General features: G+C 40.3%; 1 protein-coding gene across 1 annotated transcript; it reads right to left on the reverse strand.

Annotated features, from left to right (window-relative positions):
- Positions 1-5,059: 5,059 nt before the first annotated feature.
- phf6 (PHD finger protein 6) lies at positions 5,060-14,411 on the reverse strand. The gene is made up of 11 exons (XM_063487920.1): positions 14,281-14,411; positions 12,110-12,273; positions 11,693-11,794; positions 10,210-10,343; positions 9,983-10,029; positions 9,610-9,770; positions 9,365-9,508; positions 9,177-9,281; positions 8,953-9,086; positions 6,030-6,159; positions 5,060-5,900 (listed from the first exon to the last, which is right to left on the reverse strand). Exons 2-10 carry the CDS (start codon positions 12,245-12,247, stop codon positions 6,030-6,032), a joined length of 1,095 nt encoding a protein of 364 aa, XP_063343990.1. The 5' UTR covers positions 12,248-12,273; positions 14,281-14,411; the 3' UTR covers positions 5,060-5,900.
- Positions 14,412-16,322: the final 1,911 nt, after the last annotated feature.

A 16,322-nucleotide genomic window follows, 5' to 3' on the forward strand; every position in this document is an offset into this window, starting at 1 on the left:
GAAAGTCGTAACGCCTCCAGCTCACTCTCCTGTCTTTAAGTCGGTGCCACCTTCTCCAAACCATACATCATAGCAGGCCTCTGACACTCAACTCCACCCACTCCTACCCTGCATGCACTCTGTTCTTCACCTCTTCTCTGCATGAGTGGGAGGCAGGTATAAACACTTGCATTGCTTTGACTTACGTTCATTCTTCTTCTCTCCAGCACAAACCTCCACCTCTTCAGGCTCTCCTCCACCCACCTTCTACTCTCACTATGGATTAGTATTCTCTGTGAAAATCATAGTCCATGCAGACTCCTGCTTGACCTCATCTGTCTTCAGTATAAACAAGTAGGGGTCAGAGCTGATAATTGATTTAATCTCACCTCCCCACCTTGAACCCATCTGTCCGCATCTCACAACCGTCTTACCGTCCTCATACATGCCCTGCACCAGCCCTACATACTTCTCTGCCACTCCTGAATTCCTCACTGCACGCAGCAGTTCTATACTAAGAAAAAATGCAGTTTTATGCTGCAACCCCCAAATGCACCCCCTGAAAGACATCTTTACCCAAGAAGGTTTGAAAAAAATGTTTTAACTCTGATTCCTGTATGGATTACGTTTATTTAAATTTGTTATGAAAATGATTTTTCCTAAAAAAGAAGAAAGGTTGTTCTGGGATTTAGAGAGAACTTTTGGGTCTTCACAATTCTGCATTTAAAGAAATAGAAATTTAAAACACTATAGCCTATGGATATGGTTACTAATTTTATACCCAGGTTGGATTTAAAATGACATCCACAAGCTCATTTGAATGTTAGTTTTTTCACATTGTGTAAATATAGACAGGGGAAAATAAGCACCTGCATTAGCCTTATTATCAGTATGACAAGTACAATAATGTCTATTTCTTGCTCCAGAGTTTGTATAATATTATACTCCATGCAGTATAGTAATGCCAAGACAGTTTGAAGTCTCTAGTCTGCTTGCAGGCAGTAACACTCTGGAAGTGCTGTTTGATGTCCTTTCACTACACAAAGACAAAGTCCAATCATTTCTATTGAACAGTAGCTGCAAAAACAGTAGCAATATATACATGATATATGTCACATAGACTTTGGCACTTTCCCACAATAAGCACAGGCATTCATGAAATGAAACAGGCTGAATTCAGTGAACTGAAGTCACAGTATTGTGCACTATGCCCCACTGGCGTACTGTTGTGATTTATGGTGACAACCGAACAAAACAGCCATTGTTGTGTTACATTATTGTGAAACCTGTTTTTATGTGTAAGTCACAATGTCTGCACACCCTAAAATTCTGTATATAAGAATATAATGACAGTTCAAAATGTAAGTGGGAAGTAGTTGAGAATTACAGACATATTAAAACCATTTCTTTCCTTGGTCATTTTCTCACAATGATGGAGGAAATCCTACAGTCAGTTGTTGACTTTCACTATAATACTACAACTCGGTTTATTAAAGACCTGTCAATGATTTTCTTAGGCACAAGTGTATATGACTGTTCTTCTGAATTAATTAGATCTTATAGTAAAGTAGTAAAGCCACAAACTGAGAGAATACAACTATGTTCATTTTTCATACAGTTATGTCTGATGATATATGGAGGGTGACATGACTTTGGCTCTGTACGCAAACGTAATAGATTTTCCAGTGAAGGAACTGAGATGCATTTGAAGCATAGACTCTGGCTAAAATGTATTACATTGACCACAGTCCTCAATCAGCAATGTCTGGAAACTATGACCACCATCAAAGAACGCGTGCAGCCTTCACTGAAGCTGTGTTCAGTTGTTTGTTTCAGCGTTTAGTTTCATCTTCAGCAAGTGAAATACAGCTGGATTGGGCTGAGATTCTTTGATTCATTGCAGAAATTCCTGTGTTGCTTTTTCATGATATTTTAAGTCACAGTCCAGCTTTTCTGCAAACTACTGCCCAATAACCTTTGCTGAATTTGTCTATATTTGAGCAGACAGCTCAGAATTGATCAGGCTGCTTCTAACTTCTGTCAGATCATCAATAAACACCACGGACCCAATCCATTCGAAGCCATCATGCTCATTCCTCACACTGCCTCTGTCCATTCTGTTACAGGCTGATTTGAGTTTCATTTGTGCCGTTTCAGAGCTGTTTGGGCTTCTTTAGTTGTTGTTTTTTAGCCAAGTTTAATCTGGCTTTTCTAATCCTCAGACTGATGATTTGTTTGTAACTTGTGGTGAACACTGTGGATTTCCACTCATGGCAGTCTCTCTTTATGATACACTTACCTCGTAGACACAATTCTTTACTTGGCTTCCTATCAGGGGTTTTTATTTTCCATGGAAAGGATCTTGTAATCACCCACTACTGGGTTCTTGATCAAGATTCAACAAGCTGCTGGAAACATTTCTCGAGAGATTTTGGTCCATATTGACATGACGACAACACTGCTGCTGCAAATTTGTCAGTGGTACATGAATGGTGTGAATCTCTGTTCCATCACACCCCAAAGGTGCTCTACTGGATTGATATCTGACTGCTATGGAGGCCATTTGCCTACAGTGAGCTCATTTTCATGTTCAAGAAACCAGTTAAAGATTGTGTGAGCTTTGTGACACGGTGTAATATCCTGCTGGAAACAGCCATCAGAAAAAGGCTACACTGTGTTCATAAAGGGATGCACAAGGTCTGCAATAATAGTAAGGTGGGCTGTGGCATGTAAATGATGCTCAGTTGGTACTAAGATGCCCACATTGTTACACCCCTACCCTGAACCGCTGTTACAAGGCAGGATGAATTCATGTTGGTTACACTAAACTCTGACCCTTCCAACAGATCGTCACAGCAGAAATCAACTCATCAGATCAGGCAACATTTTTCCAAACTTCTGTCCAATTTTGGTGAGTCCATGTGAAATGTAACGTCAGATTTGTGTTCTTAGCTCGTGTGGTCTTCTGCTGCTGTAGCACATCTGCAATCAGCTCAAAGTAGTCTGACCTCTTGTATCAACACGGCATTTTTGCCAAGAGAACTGACATTTTTCCCCCCTTTTACGTCCTATTTTCTGTAAACCTGAGAGATGCTTGTGTGAGAAAGTCCCAATAAATGAGCAGATTTTGAAAATACTCGGATCAGCCTGTCTGGCACTGAGAATCACACCACGTTTCAAGTCACTTTAATCACTTTTCCTCTGATAGTTAGTTTGAACATCAGCAGATTGTCTTAACCACGTTGGCATGCCTAAATACACTGGCCAAGTTACTGCCTGTGATTAGTGATTTAGATATTTGTGTTGAGCAGTCGAACAGGTGTACCTGTTGGCCTGTGAGTGTATAGGCTATTGTAGCATAATGATGGCTACATTTCACTTGCACTGACAGCTTTTTCAGCTCATGTTGGTCCCAGAAACAACTCCAAATACAACAGCCCTTTCACCAGCCTAACCTATGTAATCAGGGGACAGACTAGCCCTGTCTGTGGAACAGCTTTGAATCAACAGTACAATAACTTTTGACCTTTTGAAAAAGAGCGCACATCAATACAGTGTTTTTTGGCAAATAGCTAAAGCAACAAATGTTGCATCACTCTGTAACAACATACAGGCCTAACTGTACCTGCATGTTCTCACAGCTAGCGTGTCACATTTAAACTTTTAAAACTCACTTTTGTATTTCTCTTGCCTCCTTTCTGGGTTCTTCTCTTCCTTTATCCATTGACAACTTTACATCTAATCCGATAATTCGGCACTCCCTCAGGGTGTGGGCGCAGTTCAGGAGACATTTCAATCTTAATAATTTTTCACTTCAAAGCCCCATCCTTTCAAACCACCTATTCCTCCACCTGGTTTAGAGCAGGTATTATTTACTTTAAAGATCTCTTTATACACAATAAACTAGCATCATTTGATCAGCTGGCAGGAAAATACAGTCTTCCCAGAACTCACTTTTTTAGATACTTACAACTCAGATATTTTTTGCAATCCCACCTCGCCAATTTTCCAGAAGCTTTAGCTGCTAACTTACAGGACGAGCTCCTTAATTTGCAACTATCAGGCAAAGCTGTAATGTCTCGCATCTATAACAAACTGTGCAGTGTAACCCCAGCTCCCGCTGTGGGCCTCAAGTCCACATGGGAGAAGGAGTTGGGTATATCTATGTCAGATGACGTCTGGGACTTGGACCGTTCTCTGATAAATTCTACATCACTCTGCGCCCGTCATTCCGTTACAATTCAAAGTAGTCCACAGGGCCCACTTATCTAAATCCAAACTAGCTAAGCTTTATCCCAGTTTAGACCCTCGCTGTAACACGTGCGGGTCTGATGATGCCAATCTAACCCAGATGTTTTGGACCTGCCCTGCCCTGGCAAATTTTTGGGAGGTTTCCTGCACTACTAGCTCTCAACCCCCTACTTGCTCTCTTTGGTACAGCGGGAGAGGATGATAAGTATATTCCCAGAGCAAAGCGCAGGGTGCTGTCCTTTGGTTCCCTCCTGGCTAGGCATGCCATTTTGATGAGGTGGAAGGCTGCTGCCCCGCCCTTCCATGTTCAGTGGCTTGCTGATCTCATGTCGTGCCTCAGTCTGGAAGAGATCCACTGCTCTATCCAGAACCAAAAGGGCACATTTGATAAAATTTGGTGTTCCAGCTGACTAACGGATTTACTTCTCCATAGTGGTCGGATGTCTGTCTGTGTTAACGGGAATGTGAAGCTCAGTGATGGTGCAGCTAACTTCTGTGTGGTTCTTATGGAAAGGGCTAGTTAATATCAAAATCCTTCGGGGTTGTGGCTTTTGTTCTTTTTCTTTTTTCTCGTTGCTTGTTTGGTAAAAAATAAGAGAGGAAAACAATGTTCCAACATGAGAAGTTCTGTTTTGTATTCATTGTAAACAGTTTGTGTTTTCTGTCTTCTATTTTTCTTTGTAAACTATATCCACAAATACTCAAAAATATTTTGAATTTAAAAAAACCCCTCATTTTTAATACTCTAACTGGCCATGTGTCGGGCTTCTAGTATCTACTACCCTTAAGACTCACTTTTAAAACAAAGACTCGATTCACTCAGTAAAAGTGTAAAATAAAAATATTTTCTATTCCAATCATTCATGGATACATTTGTAGAGATACAAGTAACAGTACATCAAACAAAGTCAAGCCAACTCCTCTAAAGGGCTCTACTTGGCCCTTTAGCAGCTAAATAAAAAATGCCACCTTTAACAGTGGAAAAATCCAAGTGCATGCTGGCAAAACTTGTAATTGTGACTGTCTGAAATCCAGATATTCAAAAGTACTCATGATGATAATACAGTAGCAAAATATTACATATCAAGAAAGAAAGGCTAACATGAAAAGAGTATTCTTAAGACGCGATTACAGAAACAAGGTAATCAAACTGCACGACGTCATCGACACTAGTAACAAACAGACCCCTCTTAAAAGTGAGTCCTTTAGAAGCTAGGGAAGAGGAAACAACGCTTTGACGTTCAACAAGTGTGGGTCATGTCATTTGTGGCAACATGGGCAGTGAGTGACAATCAGAAGATCAGTTCATCGTCTCCTTTCCCCGACATTAACATGTATTTTTCAAAATTGGTTCGATAGCTGAAACTTGGGAAAGAATAGCCTTGGCTTGTTATGATGCTTTTGCAGTCCAGTGCACTGCCGAGTACCATCGGTCATCCTGTTCAACTCTTAAAAAAAGGGTTTCATGAAGAAGACATCTGGTGCACACTGGGGGCATCCTGTCCACGTGAAACACTTTGGGAGCTTGTAGACCACAACTTTGTGAGTAGGCTAAGGTTTAGTATAAAGAAAGAAAAAAAAGAAAAAGAATCTCTCTCCGAGGTCTTGCGCTTCGGGTTTTCTTCCTACGTCACACCGACTGGGCCAAACCTGTTAAAACTGAACCCACCCTAAAAAGCAAAAATCATAAGGAAAGTTTGGTTAATGATGGCAATTCCACTTTTATTAAATGGTCGGCTTTAAAAGCGGACATTTTTACACTTAATTCTTTGTGCACAACCAGAGGAGCAGTGACATACTTAGTTGCCATTCACTTGTGTTGATGGTGTTCCTCCGTGGTCGATTGCTGCCCTCTCTCTACTGCGATTCTCTCGTTCCTCATCCTCCTCATCTCTCTCCTCATTGCCGCTGTGGTTCTTACAGTATAGCCTTAAAAAACAAAAAACACAAACAGTGTTTGTAAGTTATGGAAATGTGTTTGTTTGTTTTTTTAAGTGATGAATAAGTCAGGAAAGTGGAAAACCACAGAATGAGTGCTGAACTAGTCGCCAACGCTATGCTGATTTCCAGTGATGGGAATAACGGCGTTACAAGTAACGGCGTTACAAGTAACGGCGTTAATCTAACTAATTACTATTCCTATCGTTACAACGCCGTTACAGTTACTATCAAGGAAACGCGGTCCATTACTATTTTTCAACAAACAGACGGTTGAAGCTGTGTTCAGCTTACCGCATATTATATCAGTAGCACGGAAGTAGCTGACTATGTAAGTAATCTGGACGCTACAGCTTTAAGCAGCTGCGCGCTCCCGCGGACGCGAAAATCACGATCACTGTCTAGCACAACACCTGGAGCTAAGGGGCAAAACAATCGCATGAGTGCTGCTGTTTGACTGAGGAAGAATAAAGTAGTCGTGGTAAGCTAATCACACGACCACTTAAAGACAAAGCAACAAGGTGATATATACCAGTTTTAAATTGTGTTGATAGACCACGTAAAACAAGACTCATGATAAACAATATATACGCGGCATTTTTTCCTCAATAGTTTCGTCACGTTTACTGTCTAAGGACAGAGCTAGCAAGCACTCTCTGCTTAAGACCAAAACAACAACAAAAAAAAAAAACAGCGGAAGTTTTAGCAGTGACGGCGAGAGAGAGAGAGAGAGAGAGAGAGAGAGAGAGAGAGAGAGAGAGAGAGAGAGAGAGAGAGAGAGAGAGAGAGAGAGAGAGAGAGAGAGAGAGAGAGAGAGAGAGAGAGAGAGAGAGAGAGAGAGAGAGAGAGAGAGAGAGAGAGAGAGAGAGAGAGAGAGAGAGAGAGAGAGAGAGAGAGAGAGAGAGAGAGAGAGAGAGAGAGAGAGAGAGTTTTGAGATGTGAGAGATTTGTGACGTTTAGCGTGTTTGGAGTGTGTAGTTAATGTGTTGTCTTGTGTAGTTAGTGTTGTGGATAGTTTGGTGTTGTGTGTCAGAACAATGAGGCGACTGCTGTCTCCGGGTAGAAACAGGAGTGATACACCTGCTGCTGTCAGACCTGCAGGTATCAGGCTGTGATGTTCTCCTTTATAGTGGACAGAAATTATTTTTTTGGAGTGGCACAAATAATTTGTGTGGCGTCTTATTGAAGAACAGCTGATTGTTCTGTAAATAGTTTGAAATGGTTATTTTAAAAAAAGGGTAAAAGTAAACTTGTGCATAGGATTTTAAAATTGACAATTTATAGCTGCATTTAAAGTTATGAAATATGATTCATTAAAGATGTTTGTGGTTGTTACAGTAAAAAATATAACTTTTTCTACTCTGATTTTATGGTTTTTGTCTGATTTTAGATCAATTGTGTTAATACAGTATGTCAAAATGAAAACATGACTGTAAATTCAGACACGTGAGGTTGTGCTGAAAAGGATGATACCAAACAAAGCAAAGTAAATAGTTTTTAAAGGTAAAATGTGGAGGGAAAATCAAAAGTAGTTAAAATGGCCAGTTATACCCTGGACCCCAGAGGGTTAAACTTTTTTTTTTTAAGTAACGCAATAGTTACTTTTCAAGTAATTAATTACTTTTAGGATATTGTAACTCAGTTACTAACTCAGTTACTTTTTTGAAGAAGTAACTAGTAACTATAATTGAATTACTTTTTCAAAGTAACTTGCCCAACACTGCTGATTTCATTACTGCAGAGCTCCAAACTTCCTCTCGCATTAACATCATCACAAACACTGTACACTGGGAGCTTCATAGCAGCTCCTGTAGGTGTAATGTGTAGATAGAGCAGTGCTTTGGTCCATATAATGTAGCTATCATGGCTGTAAACCATACACATCATTTATCAAACCTTAAAAAAGGACCATGTTGCTGTGTTTTAGCCTTAAGTCTTTAGTGTTTAGTAGTTTGCAAACTCCGTCATGCTAACACTGCACTCTTCACCTCTGCTGGAGAGGAGAAAAATAAGGAGTCATTCAAAACAGCATGTGAATGGTGTTTATCAGGACAACTTGCATGAGCTCACCACAGCTTTCCAAAAAAACTGTAATGAATCATATTAACATTTTGTTTTCCAGGCTGACTGATAACAAACTCAGAAATTTGCCGCGTGGCAACAGCCGCTTTGCTAACTGCATTACAGAACCGGGGCAGCCTGCCAGCTGACTGTCGTGGCTTGTTGCTCCTCAAATTGACCCTAACACGACTATCAAGGCACTCCGTCTGGCAGACCACCGGGTATGTACTGAACATCGTGAAACAGGTGACTGTGTGCATCCTGCTGGATCAAAAGATGCATCTTCCTGAAACACACACTTGTACTGAACGAGCAACAAAAACACTTTAAGGAGAAATAAGCAAGGAAGGAATTCTCCCTTCACGATACACTCGATGCTTTGTGACAACACTAAAAAATTAATAAAAAGTCTTAAGAGCACAATTTTTCTACCTCACTTCCATAGTCGTGATCACAAAATTGGGGCCGGGATTACAATAATCAATATAATATATACCAGGTGTTCTAATTCAAATCCCTACACATCACTGAGACAACCATTAATTATCTTTGTGATCCAGTTCACTTCAGTAACCGAGTTACAAAATAATTGCAATGCTCTTGATGCTCTTGTGTGTTAACAATTACTGTCACTATAATGAGACCACAACTGTGCAATAAATATATAATTAAGCAGTTTAGGACACAAAAACAGAGAAGATAAAATAGAGAAGTTTTGCTCACTTGTAAATGCCACGCGCCATGTTTTCAATATACTTGGCTTTGTCCTGCAGGCCGCAGTGGTAGTGGTAGGTCTTCACACATGCTTTGATTTCACACCCAATGGTAGCACCCAACTGAGTACACAGTGTGCATTTCTGGGGGAAAAAACCCAACACAATCCACAACTCTGTCAGAACGAATTTTAGATGCAAAACTTTAAACTGCTATTTGTTTCGTGTCCCCACCATTCTTTTGCCTCTTTTGATTTCCTGGATGACAGTTTTCACATCAAAGTTTCCAAATTCGGCCCGTGACGTAGTGGTCAGCTGTACCGTCCCCGATGAAAAAAGCTGAAACCGATCAGAGATTAAATGCAGGCCGGCGGTACTTTAAAAGCACATCCACAGATTACTCTCTGAACGGGAATTCTCACCATGCACTTGTAGTGTGCGGCCACTTTTTTGGAGTTATCCGTATGAAGCATGCCTCTTGTTTCATTCTCTTCCTCACCAGCATGGCAAAAGCCGCAGCGCTGGCCGCTGTCTCCAGGGCTGGTCCGGAGAGGTGACCTGTCCCGCTAAATAAACAAAAAGGGCACATCAGCTAAAATTCACACCCAGCACAGACACCATTCAAGAGAACCTCGTATTGTTTTATGGACTCTGAGCGATGCCGTACGTGAGAGGAGCTCTCCTCATCTGCAGCCTGTGACGAGGTAGAGCGTGTGTCTTCTGATTGGCCGCGAGATCCCGCCTTGGCTCTCCCCTTCTCAAACCTTCCCCTGCCCCTGCTTTGTGGAGGCGACGAGTCTGAATCCTCGGCCACAGCTCCCTCTTCATCTAATGACAAAGAAATGAGTCGGGCTTCACAAATTTCAACTTCACAACAACACAAAGACACGTGCAAGTGGAAGTGTTTTGACGATAAAACAGATTACGGTTTTAAATCAGAATACTGCTAACAATGGCTGTTGTTGCACAGGTTCAATGATAAATGTCACAGGCTTGTGGTTAAGTAGCAGCAGTGTAGCTGATGTTAAAGTAAACTTTACCTTGAATGCCATCCTGGGAAGCATCCCTGTGTTTGCGGCAGTAAACGCTACAATCAGAAATAAAAGAGTTCAGTTAAAAGAACCCAGGACTGAATATGAGTGACAAATGGTTGAGATTAATGACCTCTCCCCAATACCAGCTGTGCAGCTATAGCTAATAAATGCCTGGGTGTATGACTGTTTATTGTACAGTAACGCTCAGCAGAATCCAAATGTAAGAGTCTTACAGGTAAATCCCTTGTGAGGGATTCTCTTTGATCTGGGCTTTGTCCTTAACAGCACAGTAATAGTGATACGTCCTCCGGCACGTCTTCACATCGCAGCCGATGGTCGCACCCGGTCGGTGACAAGAAGAACACATCTACAACAACAGCAGATGCAGCGACATTATTTTGTACGCTGATTCAAAACAGTCATCAATTAGTAACGCATTCATACGTGGATCTGAGAAATGATCGCTCCAAATATTATGCGTCTGGTGTGTCATATGAAAATATTAAAAACATGTCCCAGTGGGACACCGCTGATTGATTCAAGAGAAGAACAAATTAAAATCAGCAGGGAAGGTTACACCAAAAGGAAAACAATGTGATACAATTTAAAAGAAAACCAGCACAGGAAGCTTAGAGCGGCTGATAACATACCGTCTGTAGATGAACACTGAACTGATCAGAAAGCACTGTTTTTCAAAACTGATGAATATTTTTAGTTATTTTTTCCCCAAAATGTAAGGATGCTTTGTTGTTTATGATCATACACCAAATGTTTAGTTACTGGTCAAATAAGACCTGCCTTTTAAAGGAAGGGATTTAACATTTTATAGTCAGAAATATGAGCTGATTCATCAAGATAATATCCAAAAGATGAATCAATGACAATCTGCAGAAAGGTTTGGGAAACAAATTAAAATATTTGCAAACACACAACTTTAAAGGCTACATTTTTTACTCTCTACTAAGTGATGATTTTAGTGATGATGTAACAAAAACAATTATTAAATAAGTCAAATACAACATGTGCAACTTATTATTGCACAGCTCTGCAGATCAATTCTCATTTCGAAATAAGCTGCATTTCAGTGTGACACCCCTCTCACACTTATATACAGGAAATACAGAATAGTGCAAGCACACACTTACAGACCGCTGCAGTGCATCCCATTAGCATTCAGTGGCACACTGACACACACACAACCAGTTTTGAAAGCATCCTGGAAAAGCCATCTTTTTATTTAACAGTATGTCAGATTGAGGCAAGAAGAACAAGCAGCTTTAGATCTTTTATTGGATGATAACAGCTGACATTTCCCACTTAAAGATGCCAAGAAAGAGGATATAATGTAATAATAGCAGCTGGTATCAACTCCAGCCCTCTGTAGCAAACTTGCATAGTTACATAAACACACACACACACACACACACACAGCTTAAAGGGTGAGACACCATTATTATAATGATGATGATGATGATGATGATGATTATTATAGCAAAAGCAGTAAAAACCATGAGTACATTTTGGCATTAGTAACTATTACTTAGAAGCAGGCATTGTACAGTGCTCAGGGTCATTCCCTTGAATCATTCCACGACTGCTTTCAGATGCTAAACAGTCTCTGAACTGAAAATTTGGGCCTTTAACACTAATTTGGCAGCGGTGCTAACCCATGGATGCAGCCTGTCTGCTGACCTGAGCACAACAGTAGGTACTCACCAGTTTATTTCCCCTCTTGATCTCTTTTTTCACATCCTCAATGGAAAATCCTCCGATGTTTTCACTGTCTGAATGTGATGTGACGAGGGCTGAAGAGAAAAGCTGAAGAGGACAGAAAAAAAGAAGAAATAAAATAATGAGAAATTTATTTACGTAGCATTAATATAAGAATGAATTGGATATACAGAACACCTCTGGCATTATTTCTCTTAACTACTGCTGATGTACAGTTTTCCACGAAGTCATTAGATCATTTATTGGAGAAGAATCATTTCATTTCACAACTGCATGAAGAAATAAAAACAAAAACAGACGTGAGCTGTTCACTATTCTGCTCATGTGGCAGAGGGCTGCAAAGTAGGCAGCTTGGATGACGGATCCCGGGCTGAAAAGCTGAGAACAACGCGGCTTCCTCACCATGCACTTATGGTGGGCTGCCACCTTCTGGCTGTCAGACACCAGCAGCTGCCCACACTCCTTGTCCCGGTTGGTTCTGCAGAAGGCACATTTGGGTAGCCGTGCTGCTGCTGCGGCTCCTTTTCTCTGTCCTGACATGGCCAAAGGCTTTTTTGTTTGTGAATCTAATTTAGAAAAGGAAGAAAAAAAAAGTAAGAAAAGCAAGATAAATTTGACTTGCAAAAGCTTGTAGACTCTTTTAAAAGGAATGGAATCAAAGGAAATGTTCACTATGATGGTCTACATGGAGTTTAATCACTGCTCATAAACTAGAAACTACAAGATAGTAGATACTCACTGCCAACGTAGGCAAAAAGTGAGTGATGAATACAAACATCACTTACAGTTTGGATATTTAAGCATAAACCACATTCTTGGACTCACACACCCCCAACCCCGCGCCCTCACTTAAGTGAAATAACACGTAAGTTGCTTTGGAAAGGAGTACCGAGAAACTCTTTTCCAGAAACAGCTGGAAACAAAAACTTTCAACTACTACCTTCAAGTAACTTCAAAACAGAGGGCGAAAGTCACAACAGAGCAGCTCCGTGCCTGCATTAAGTGCTGCTTGGCAAAGCCAGGAATGGATCACACATGGGGGGCCCACGGGTAGTTGGTAAGATTTCCAATTTCACTTCAGTTTTTCCAACTTCAGAATCTCATAAAGTTTATTCTAACAGAACATGTGGAATTTTTTGCTAGATGCTGAATGGAGAGGGGGAAAAAAGTAACAAGCACCTACAGTTTTTGTGTGTGAAGAAGGCAGTCAAATATAAAATCCTGTTGTAAAGTGTCATGGCTGAAGGCCATATTGTGAGGGTGCAGGGAACCCTTACCAGTCATCCAATGGCTAGATAAGATTAAAAAGGAAGGGAAATCAGCAGAAGCTGGTAGAGCACATCTGATGCAACCCAGAGTACTTTTAATTATAATGTCCTCCATAGCAGACAACCCCCCATGAGCTTTTCTTTTCAGCCAGTGATGCAACAATGTTTCTTATTTTGCTTGTACATCCTGCACCACTATTCTCCCACATCTCATCTGCAACAACTTGCAGCTGTCCCCTTCACAAAAAACCCACTACTATTCAAGGGGAAATGTGCAGTTTTATTTGTGATGACTAGTTAGTACACAGGCATTACTTGGAGTTTGAATGATTTCAAGTTTCATATTGTTTTTGATTCAATGCCAGCTAAATTTTAATGCACATCTTATTTATGTACTAATCTATATCTTATTAAAATTCAAACAAATCCGTTAGTGTATTCTTCAGAGTGCATAGGTGGATCAAATCCCCAAACGTGTGCTGTTATTTTCACATAGTCCGCTGTCATTGTGCTCTGCACACATTCTTTAAAGGAAAAAAAACAAAAAAAAAAAAAACAAAGGAAAACTTAAAAGATAAAATCAATCCACAAACGAAATTGGGTGATTTTATGTAGATATTAGAGAAAGAAAGAAAAAAAATCACAATAGCAGTGCGCTGCGACGCCTTGATAGAGCCATTACAGCCATGACAGCAGGGCCAGGATTTCACTGCGGCGGCTCCAGCAACAGAGCTCAGCGTGCAAACACACAATACTGGCCGAGCAAATAACACCAAAAAGACTATATTTCAACATCTGCTGCTCTCTGAATCGCTCTCACATCACAATCTTACACTACAAGACGATAGTTGTGGGGGGATTTTTGACGAGAAGGGGCGAAACATAAGAAGCGACTCAAATTTCTCCCACAAACTTTTGAATTAAAGGGGGTGTGTGACTCTTTCTCCACCAAACTAGTTATAACTGAAAACATTTTTACTACGAACATCTCAGCGCCGCGAAATGTTCCTCCCAAGGCCTTTTCATGCAGAGAAATAAAGGTCGGTTGTAGGAAAATGTGACTCTTCGACATTATGGTTTCACTGGAAGTCGAAAAACTGCGAATATTTCCCTTTAAATGTGGGAAATTATCATGACAGGCGCGGGTCTTTGCGAACCGTTTCGAAGTAAAGAGCGCCATACGTGATGTATCCCTGTGAAAAGCGAGCAGCTCGGCTTGTACGCAAGCAATACGGCCTGAAACGACAACAGGCCATAAAACACAGCGGGTATCATCCAGCCGTGGATTCACAGCTCGTAGCTTACCTGTTAATGTAATCTTATCGCGCCGAAACACTACAAAAGAAGGAAAAGTGCTCCGGCCAGCGGCTGTGTTTCTTTCCGTCCTTCAGAAGTGATCGTGTGCTTTTCGCAATAGCACCAAGCTAGCTAAAATGTCCACGGCGGTAGGACTTCCGGGTCTGGCTTTCACAATAAAAGTCATGACGACAAACTTACGTGTCAGGCGTAGAAAAAAAATAGCAAAAGTGTTTTTCAAAAAGACCTAATTGAAATGGCTTTAATTTTGAAGTGTATCTTTCCTAAAAGCAGAGCAGAACAATGGCCGGGCATGCAGGTTTAGTAAAAGCTAGTACTGATTTTAATTTAAATATAAGTTGTTGCTGTTGTTGTAGCTAAAATCAGCCCATGTTGTCATGTTTTGGGGATTTTTGTCTTAAATTATGAAAAATAAATGTCTCTTCTAAGAAAAAATCCATTTGATTTAATTTAATTTCTTTCATGTTGTAATATTGTTACAAAGATAAGCGTGTCTAAACCTTGTACGTTATCACATTTTTATCACATATCATCGGGGCACATGAGACCATCAAAGAAGGACTTGTAAATAAATGCCATTTACACTGTGTAATGTAATGAAATTACAGATGGATCTAAGTTTGGTCCCCGTGACACACATTAAATGATAGATAGATAGATAGATAGATAGATAGATAGATAGATAGATAGAAACATGAAAGAATTATTAGAATTTATAAACTATAAAAAATAAACTGCTAAAATAACACTTTATAATAACCTAAAAAAAACACATAGTAATAAAAACACATACATAAACTGATAAAGTGCAGAGGAGAACTTACGACACTGAGTGTATGAACCTCAGTTTATGGGCTGGTGGAAGGGGTCTCTCATGATGTCCAGTGCATGGTTCTGTATCTGTTGATAAAAATATCCCTTAAACAATTGAAGCTGCTGTTGTTGTGCAGACTTCTTGTCACCTCAGATAAGTTGCTATACCAAATAATTTTTGAAGATATCAGGATACTCTCCACCACACAATGCTGAAAGGAAGTCAGCACAGCTGCACCAAGGCCAAGCACGTATCAACCTCCTCATCTTAATAATACTGTCTGTTTTGTGGCCCGTTTGAGGTTGCTGGGTATATGCAGAGTCAGGTATTTGACTGTGGTCACCACAGCTTTTCCTCTAATGAGGAGGGATTGAAGGATGTGAGGTCTCCTCCTACCACCACAATCTCTTTTATCTTCCCCAAATTTCCCACAAATTGTTTGCATCACACCAGCCAACAAGTTCTTCCACGTCTCTCCTCTACATTGACTCATCATTAATTGCAACAGCTGCATCATCTGTAAGCGTCACAATATGATTGCCCGGATACTTTGCTTAGCAATCGCGTGTGAGTAGTGTGCACAGTAAGGGGCTCAATACAAGCTCAATCACAGCTGAGTTTTTAGGCGCTGGGACAATAATGGACCTCTAAGGCACCACAGCCTGGGATATGTTAAAAAATGCATGTCAACACCATGGTGGGCCCCTGAGTAGGAAAAGTTTAAACTAGTGATGTCAAACTCATTTTATGTCATGGGACACATGCAACCTACTTCGATCTTAAGTGGGACAGTTCTGTAAAACTCCTCTTTCTGTCACTCTAAAGAAATGTAACTTGCATTTAAACCCTGAGATATCTTAATATAAAAAAGTACAATTTCAAGAGAATGACTCAGTTTTTCTACATGACCTGAACGGTAATAAACAAAATAATGAAGTAATAAATGTGTAAAATTACAGAAAAAGTTCTATAAAAAAATCCCAGAAATTTCCACAGTATTTAATTTAATTATTTAAGTATTACTTTATTATTTTAGTGTGATATGAATGTCAAGGACACCCTTATCAGTAGGAAAAGTAAAAATTATGCAATTACAGTTGCAAGGTCTAAATTTATGCCCTTCATTTGCTGTTTTCAAAGCCATCCAGTGGGCTGAATTTGGAGTCTTTGCCAGTTCAATTCTGGATCCCCTCATATTTGACACCTGTGGTTTAAA

This window comes from Pelmatolapia mariae, linkage group LG2, assembly GCF_036321145.2.
Source record: "Pelmatolapia mariae isolate MD_Pm_ZW linkage group LG2, Pm_UMD_F_2, whole genome shotgun sequence".
Lineage (NCBI taxonomy): Eukaryota > Metazoa > Chordata > Actinopteri > Cichliformes > Cichlidae > Pelmatolapia > Pelmatolapia mariae.

What these genes read in the sequence shown, in the direction of transcription:
- phf6 (XM_063487920.1), bottom strand. Translation starts at nt 12,247, where the DNA reads ATGTCAGGACAGAGAAAAGGAGCCGCAGCAGCAGCACGGCTACCCAAA. An exon ending in ATGAGGAGAGCTCCTCTCAC is followed by an intron (nt 9,509 to 9,609) that starts GTACGGCATCGC and finishes TTGTTTATTTAG; the next exon opens with CGGGACAGGTCACCTCTCCG. An exon ending in CCGCACACTACAAGTGCATG is followed by an intron (nt 9,282 to 9,364) that starts GTGAGAATTCCC and finishes GATCGGTTTCAG; the next exon opens with CTTTTTTCATCGGGGACGGT.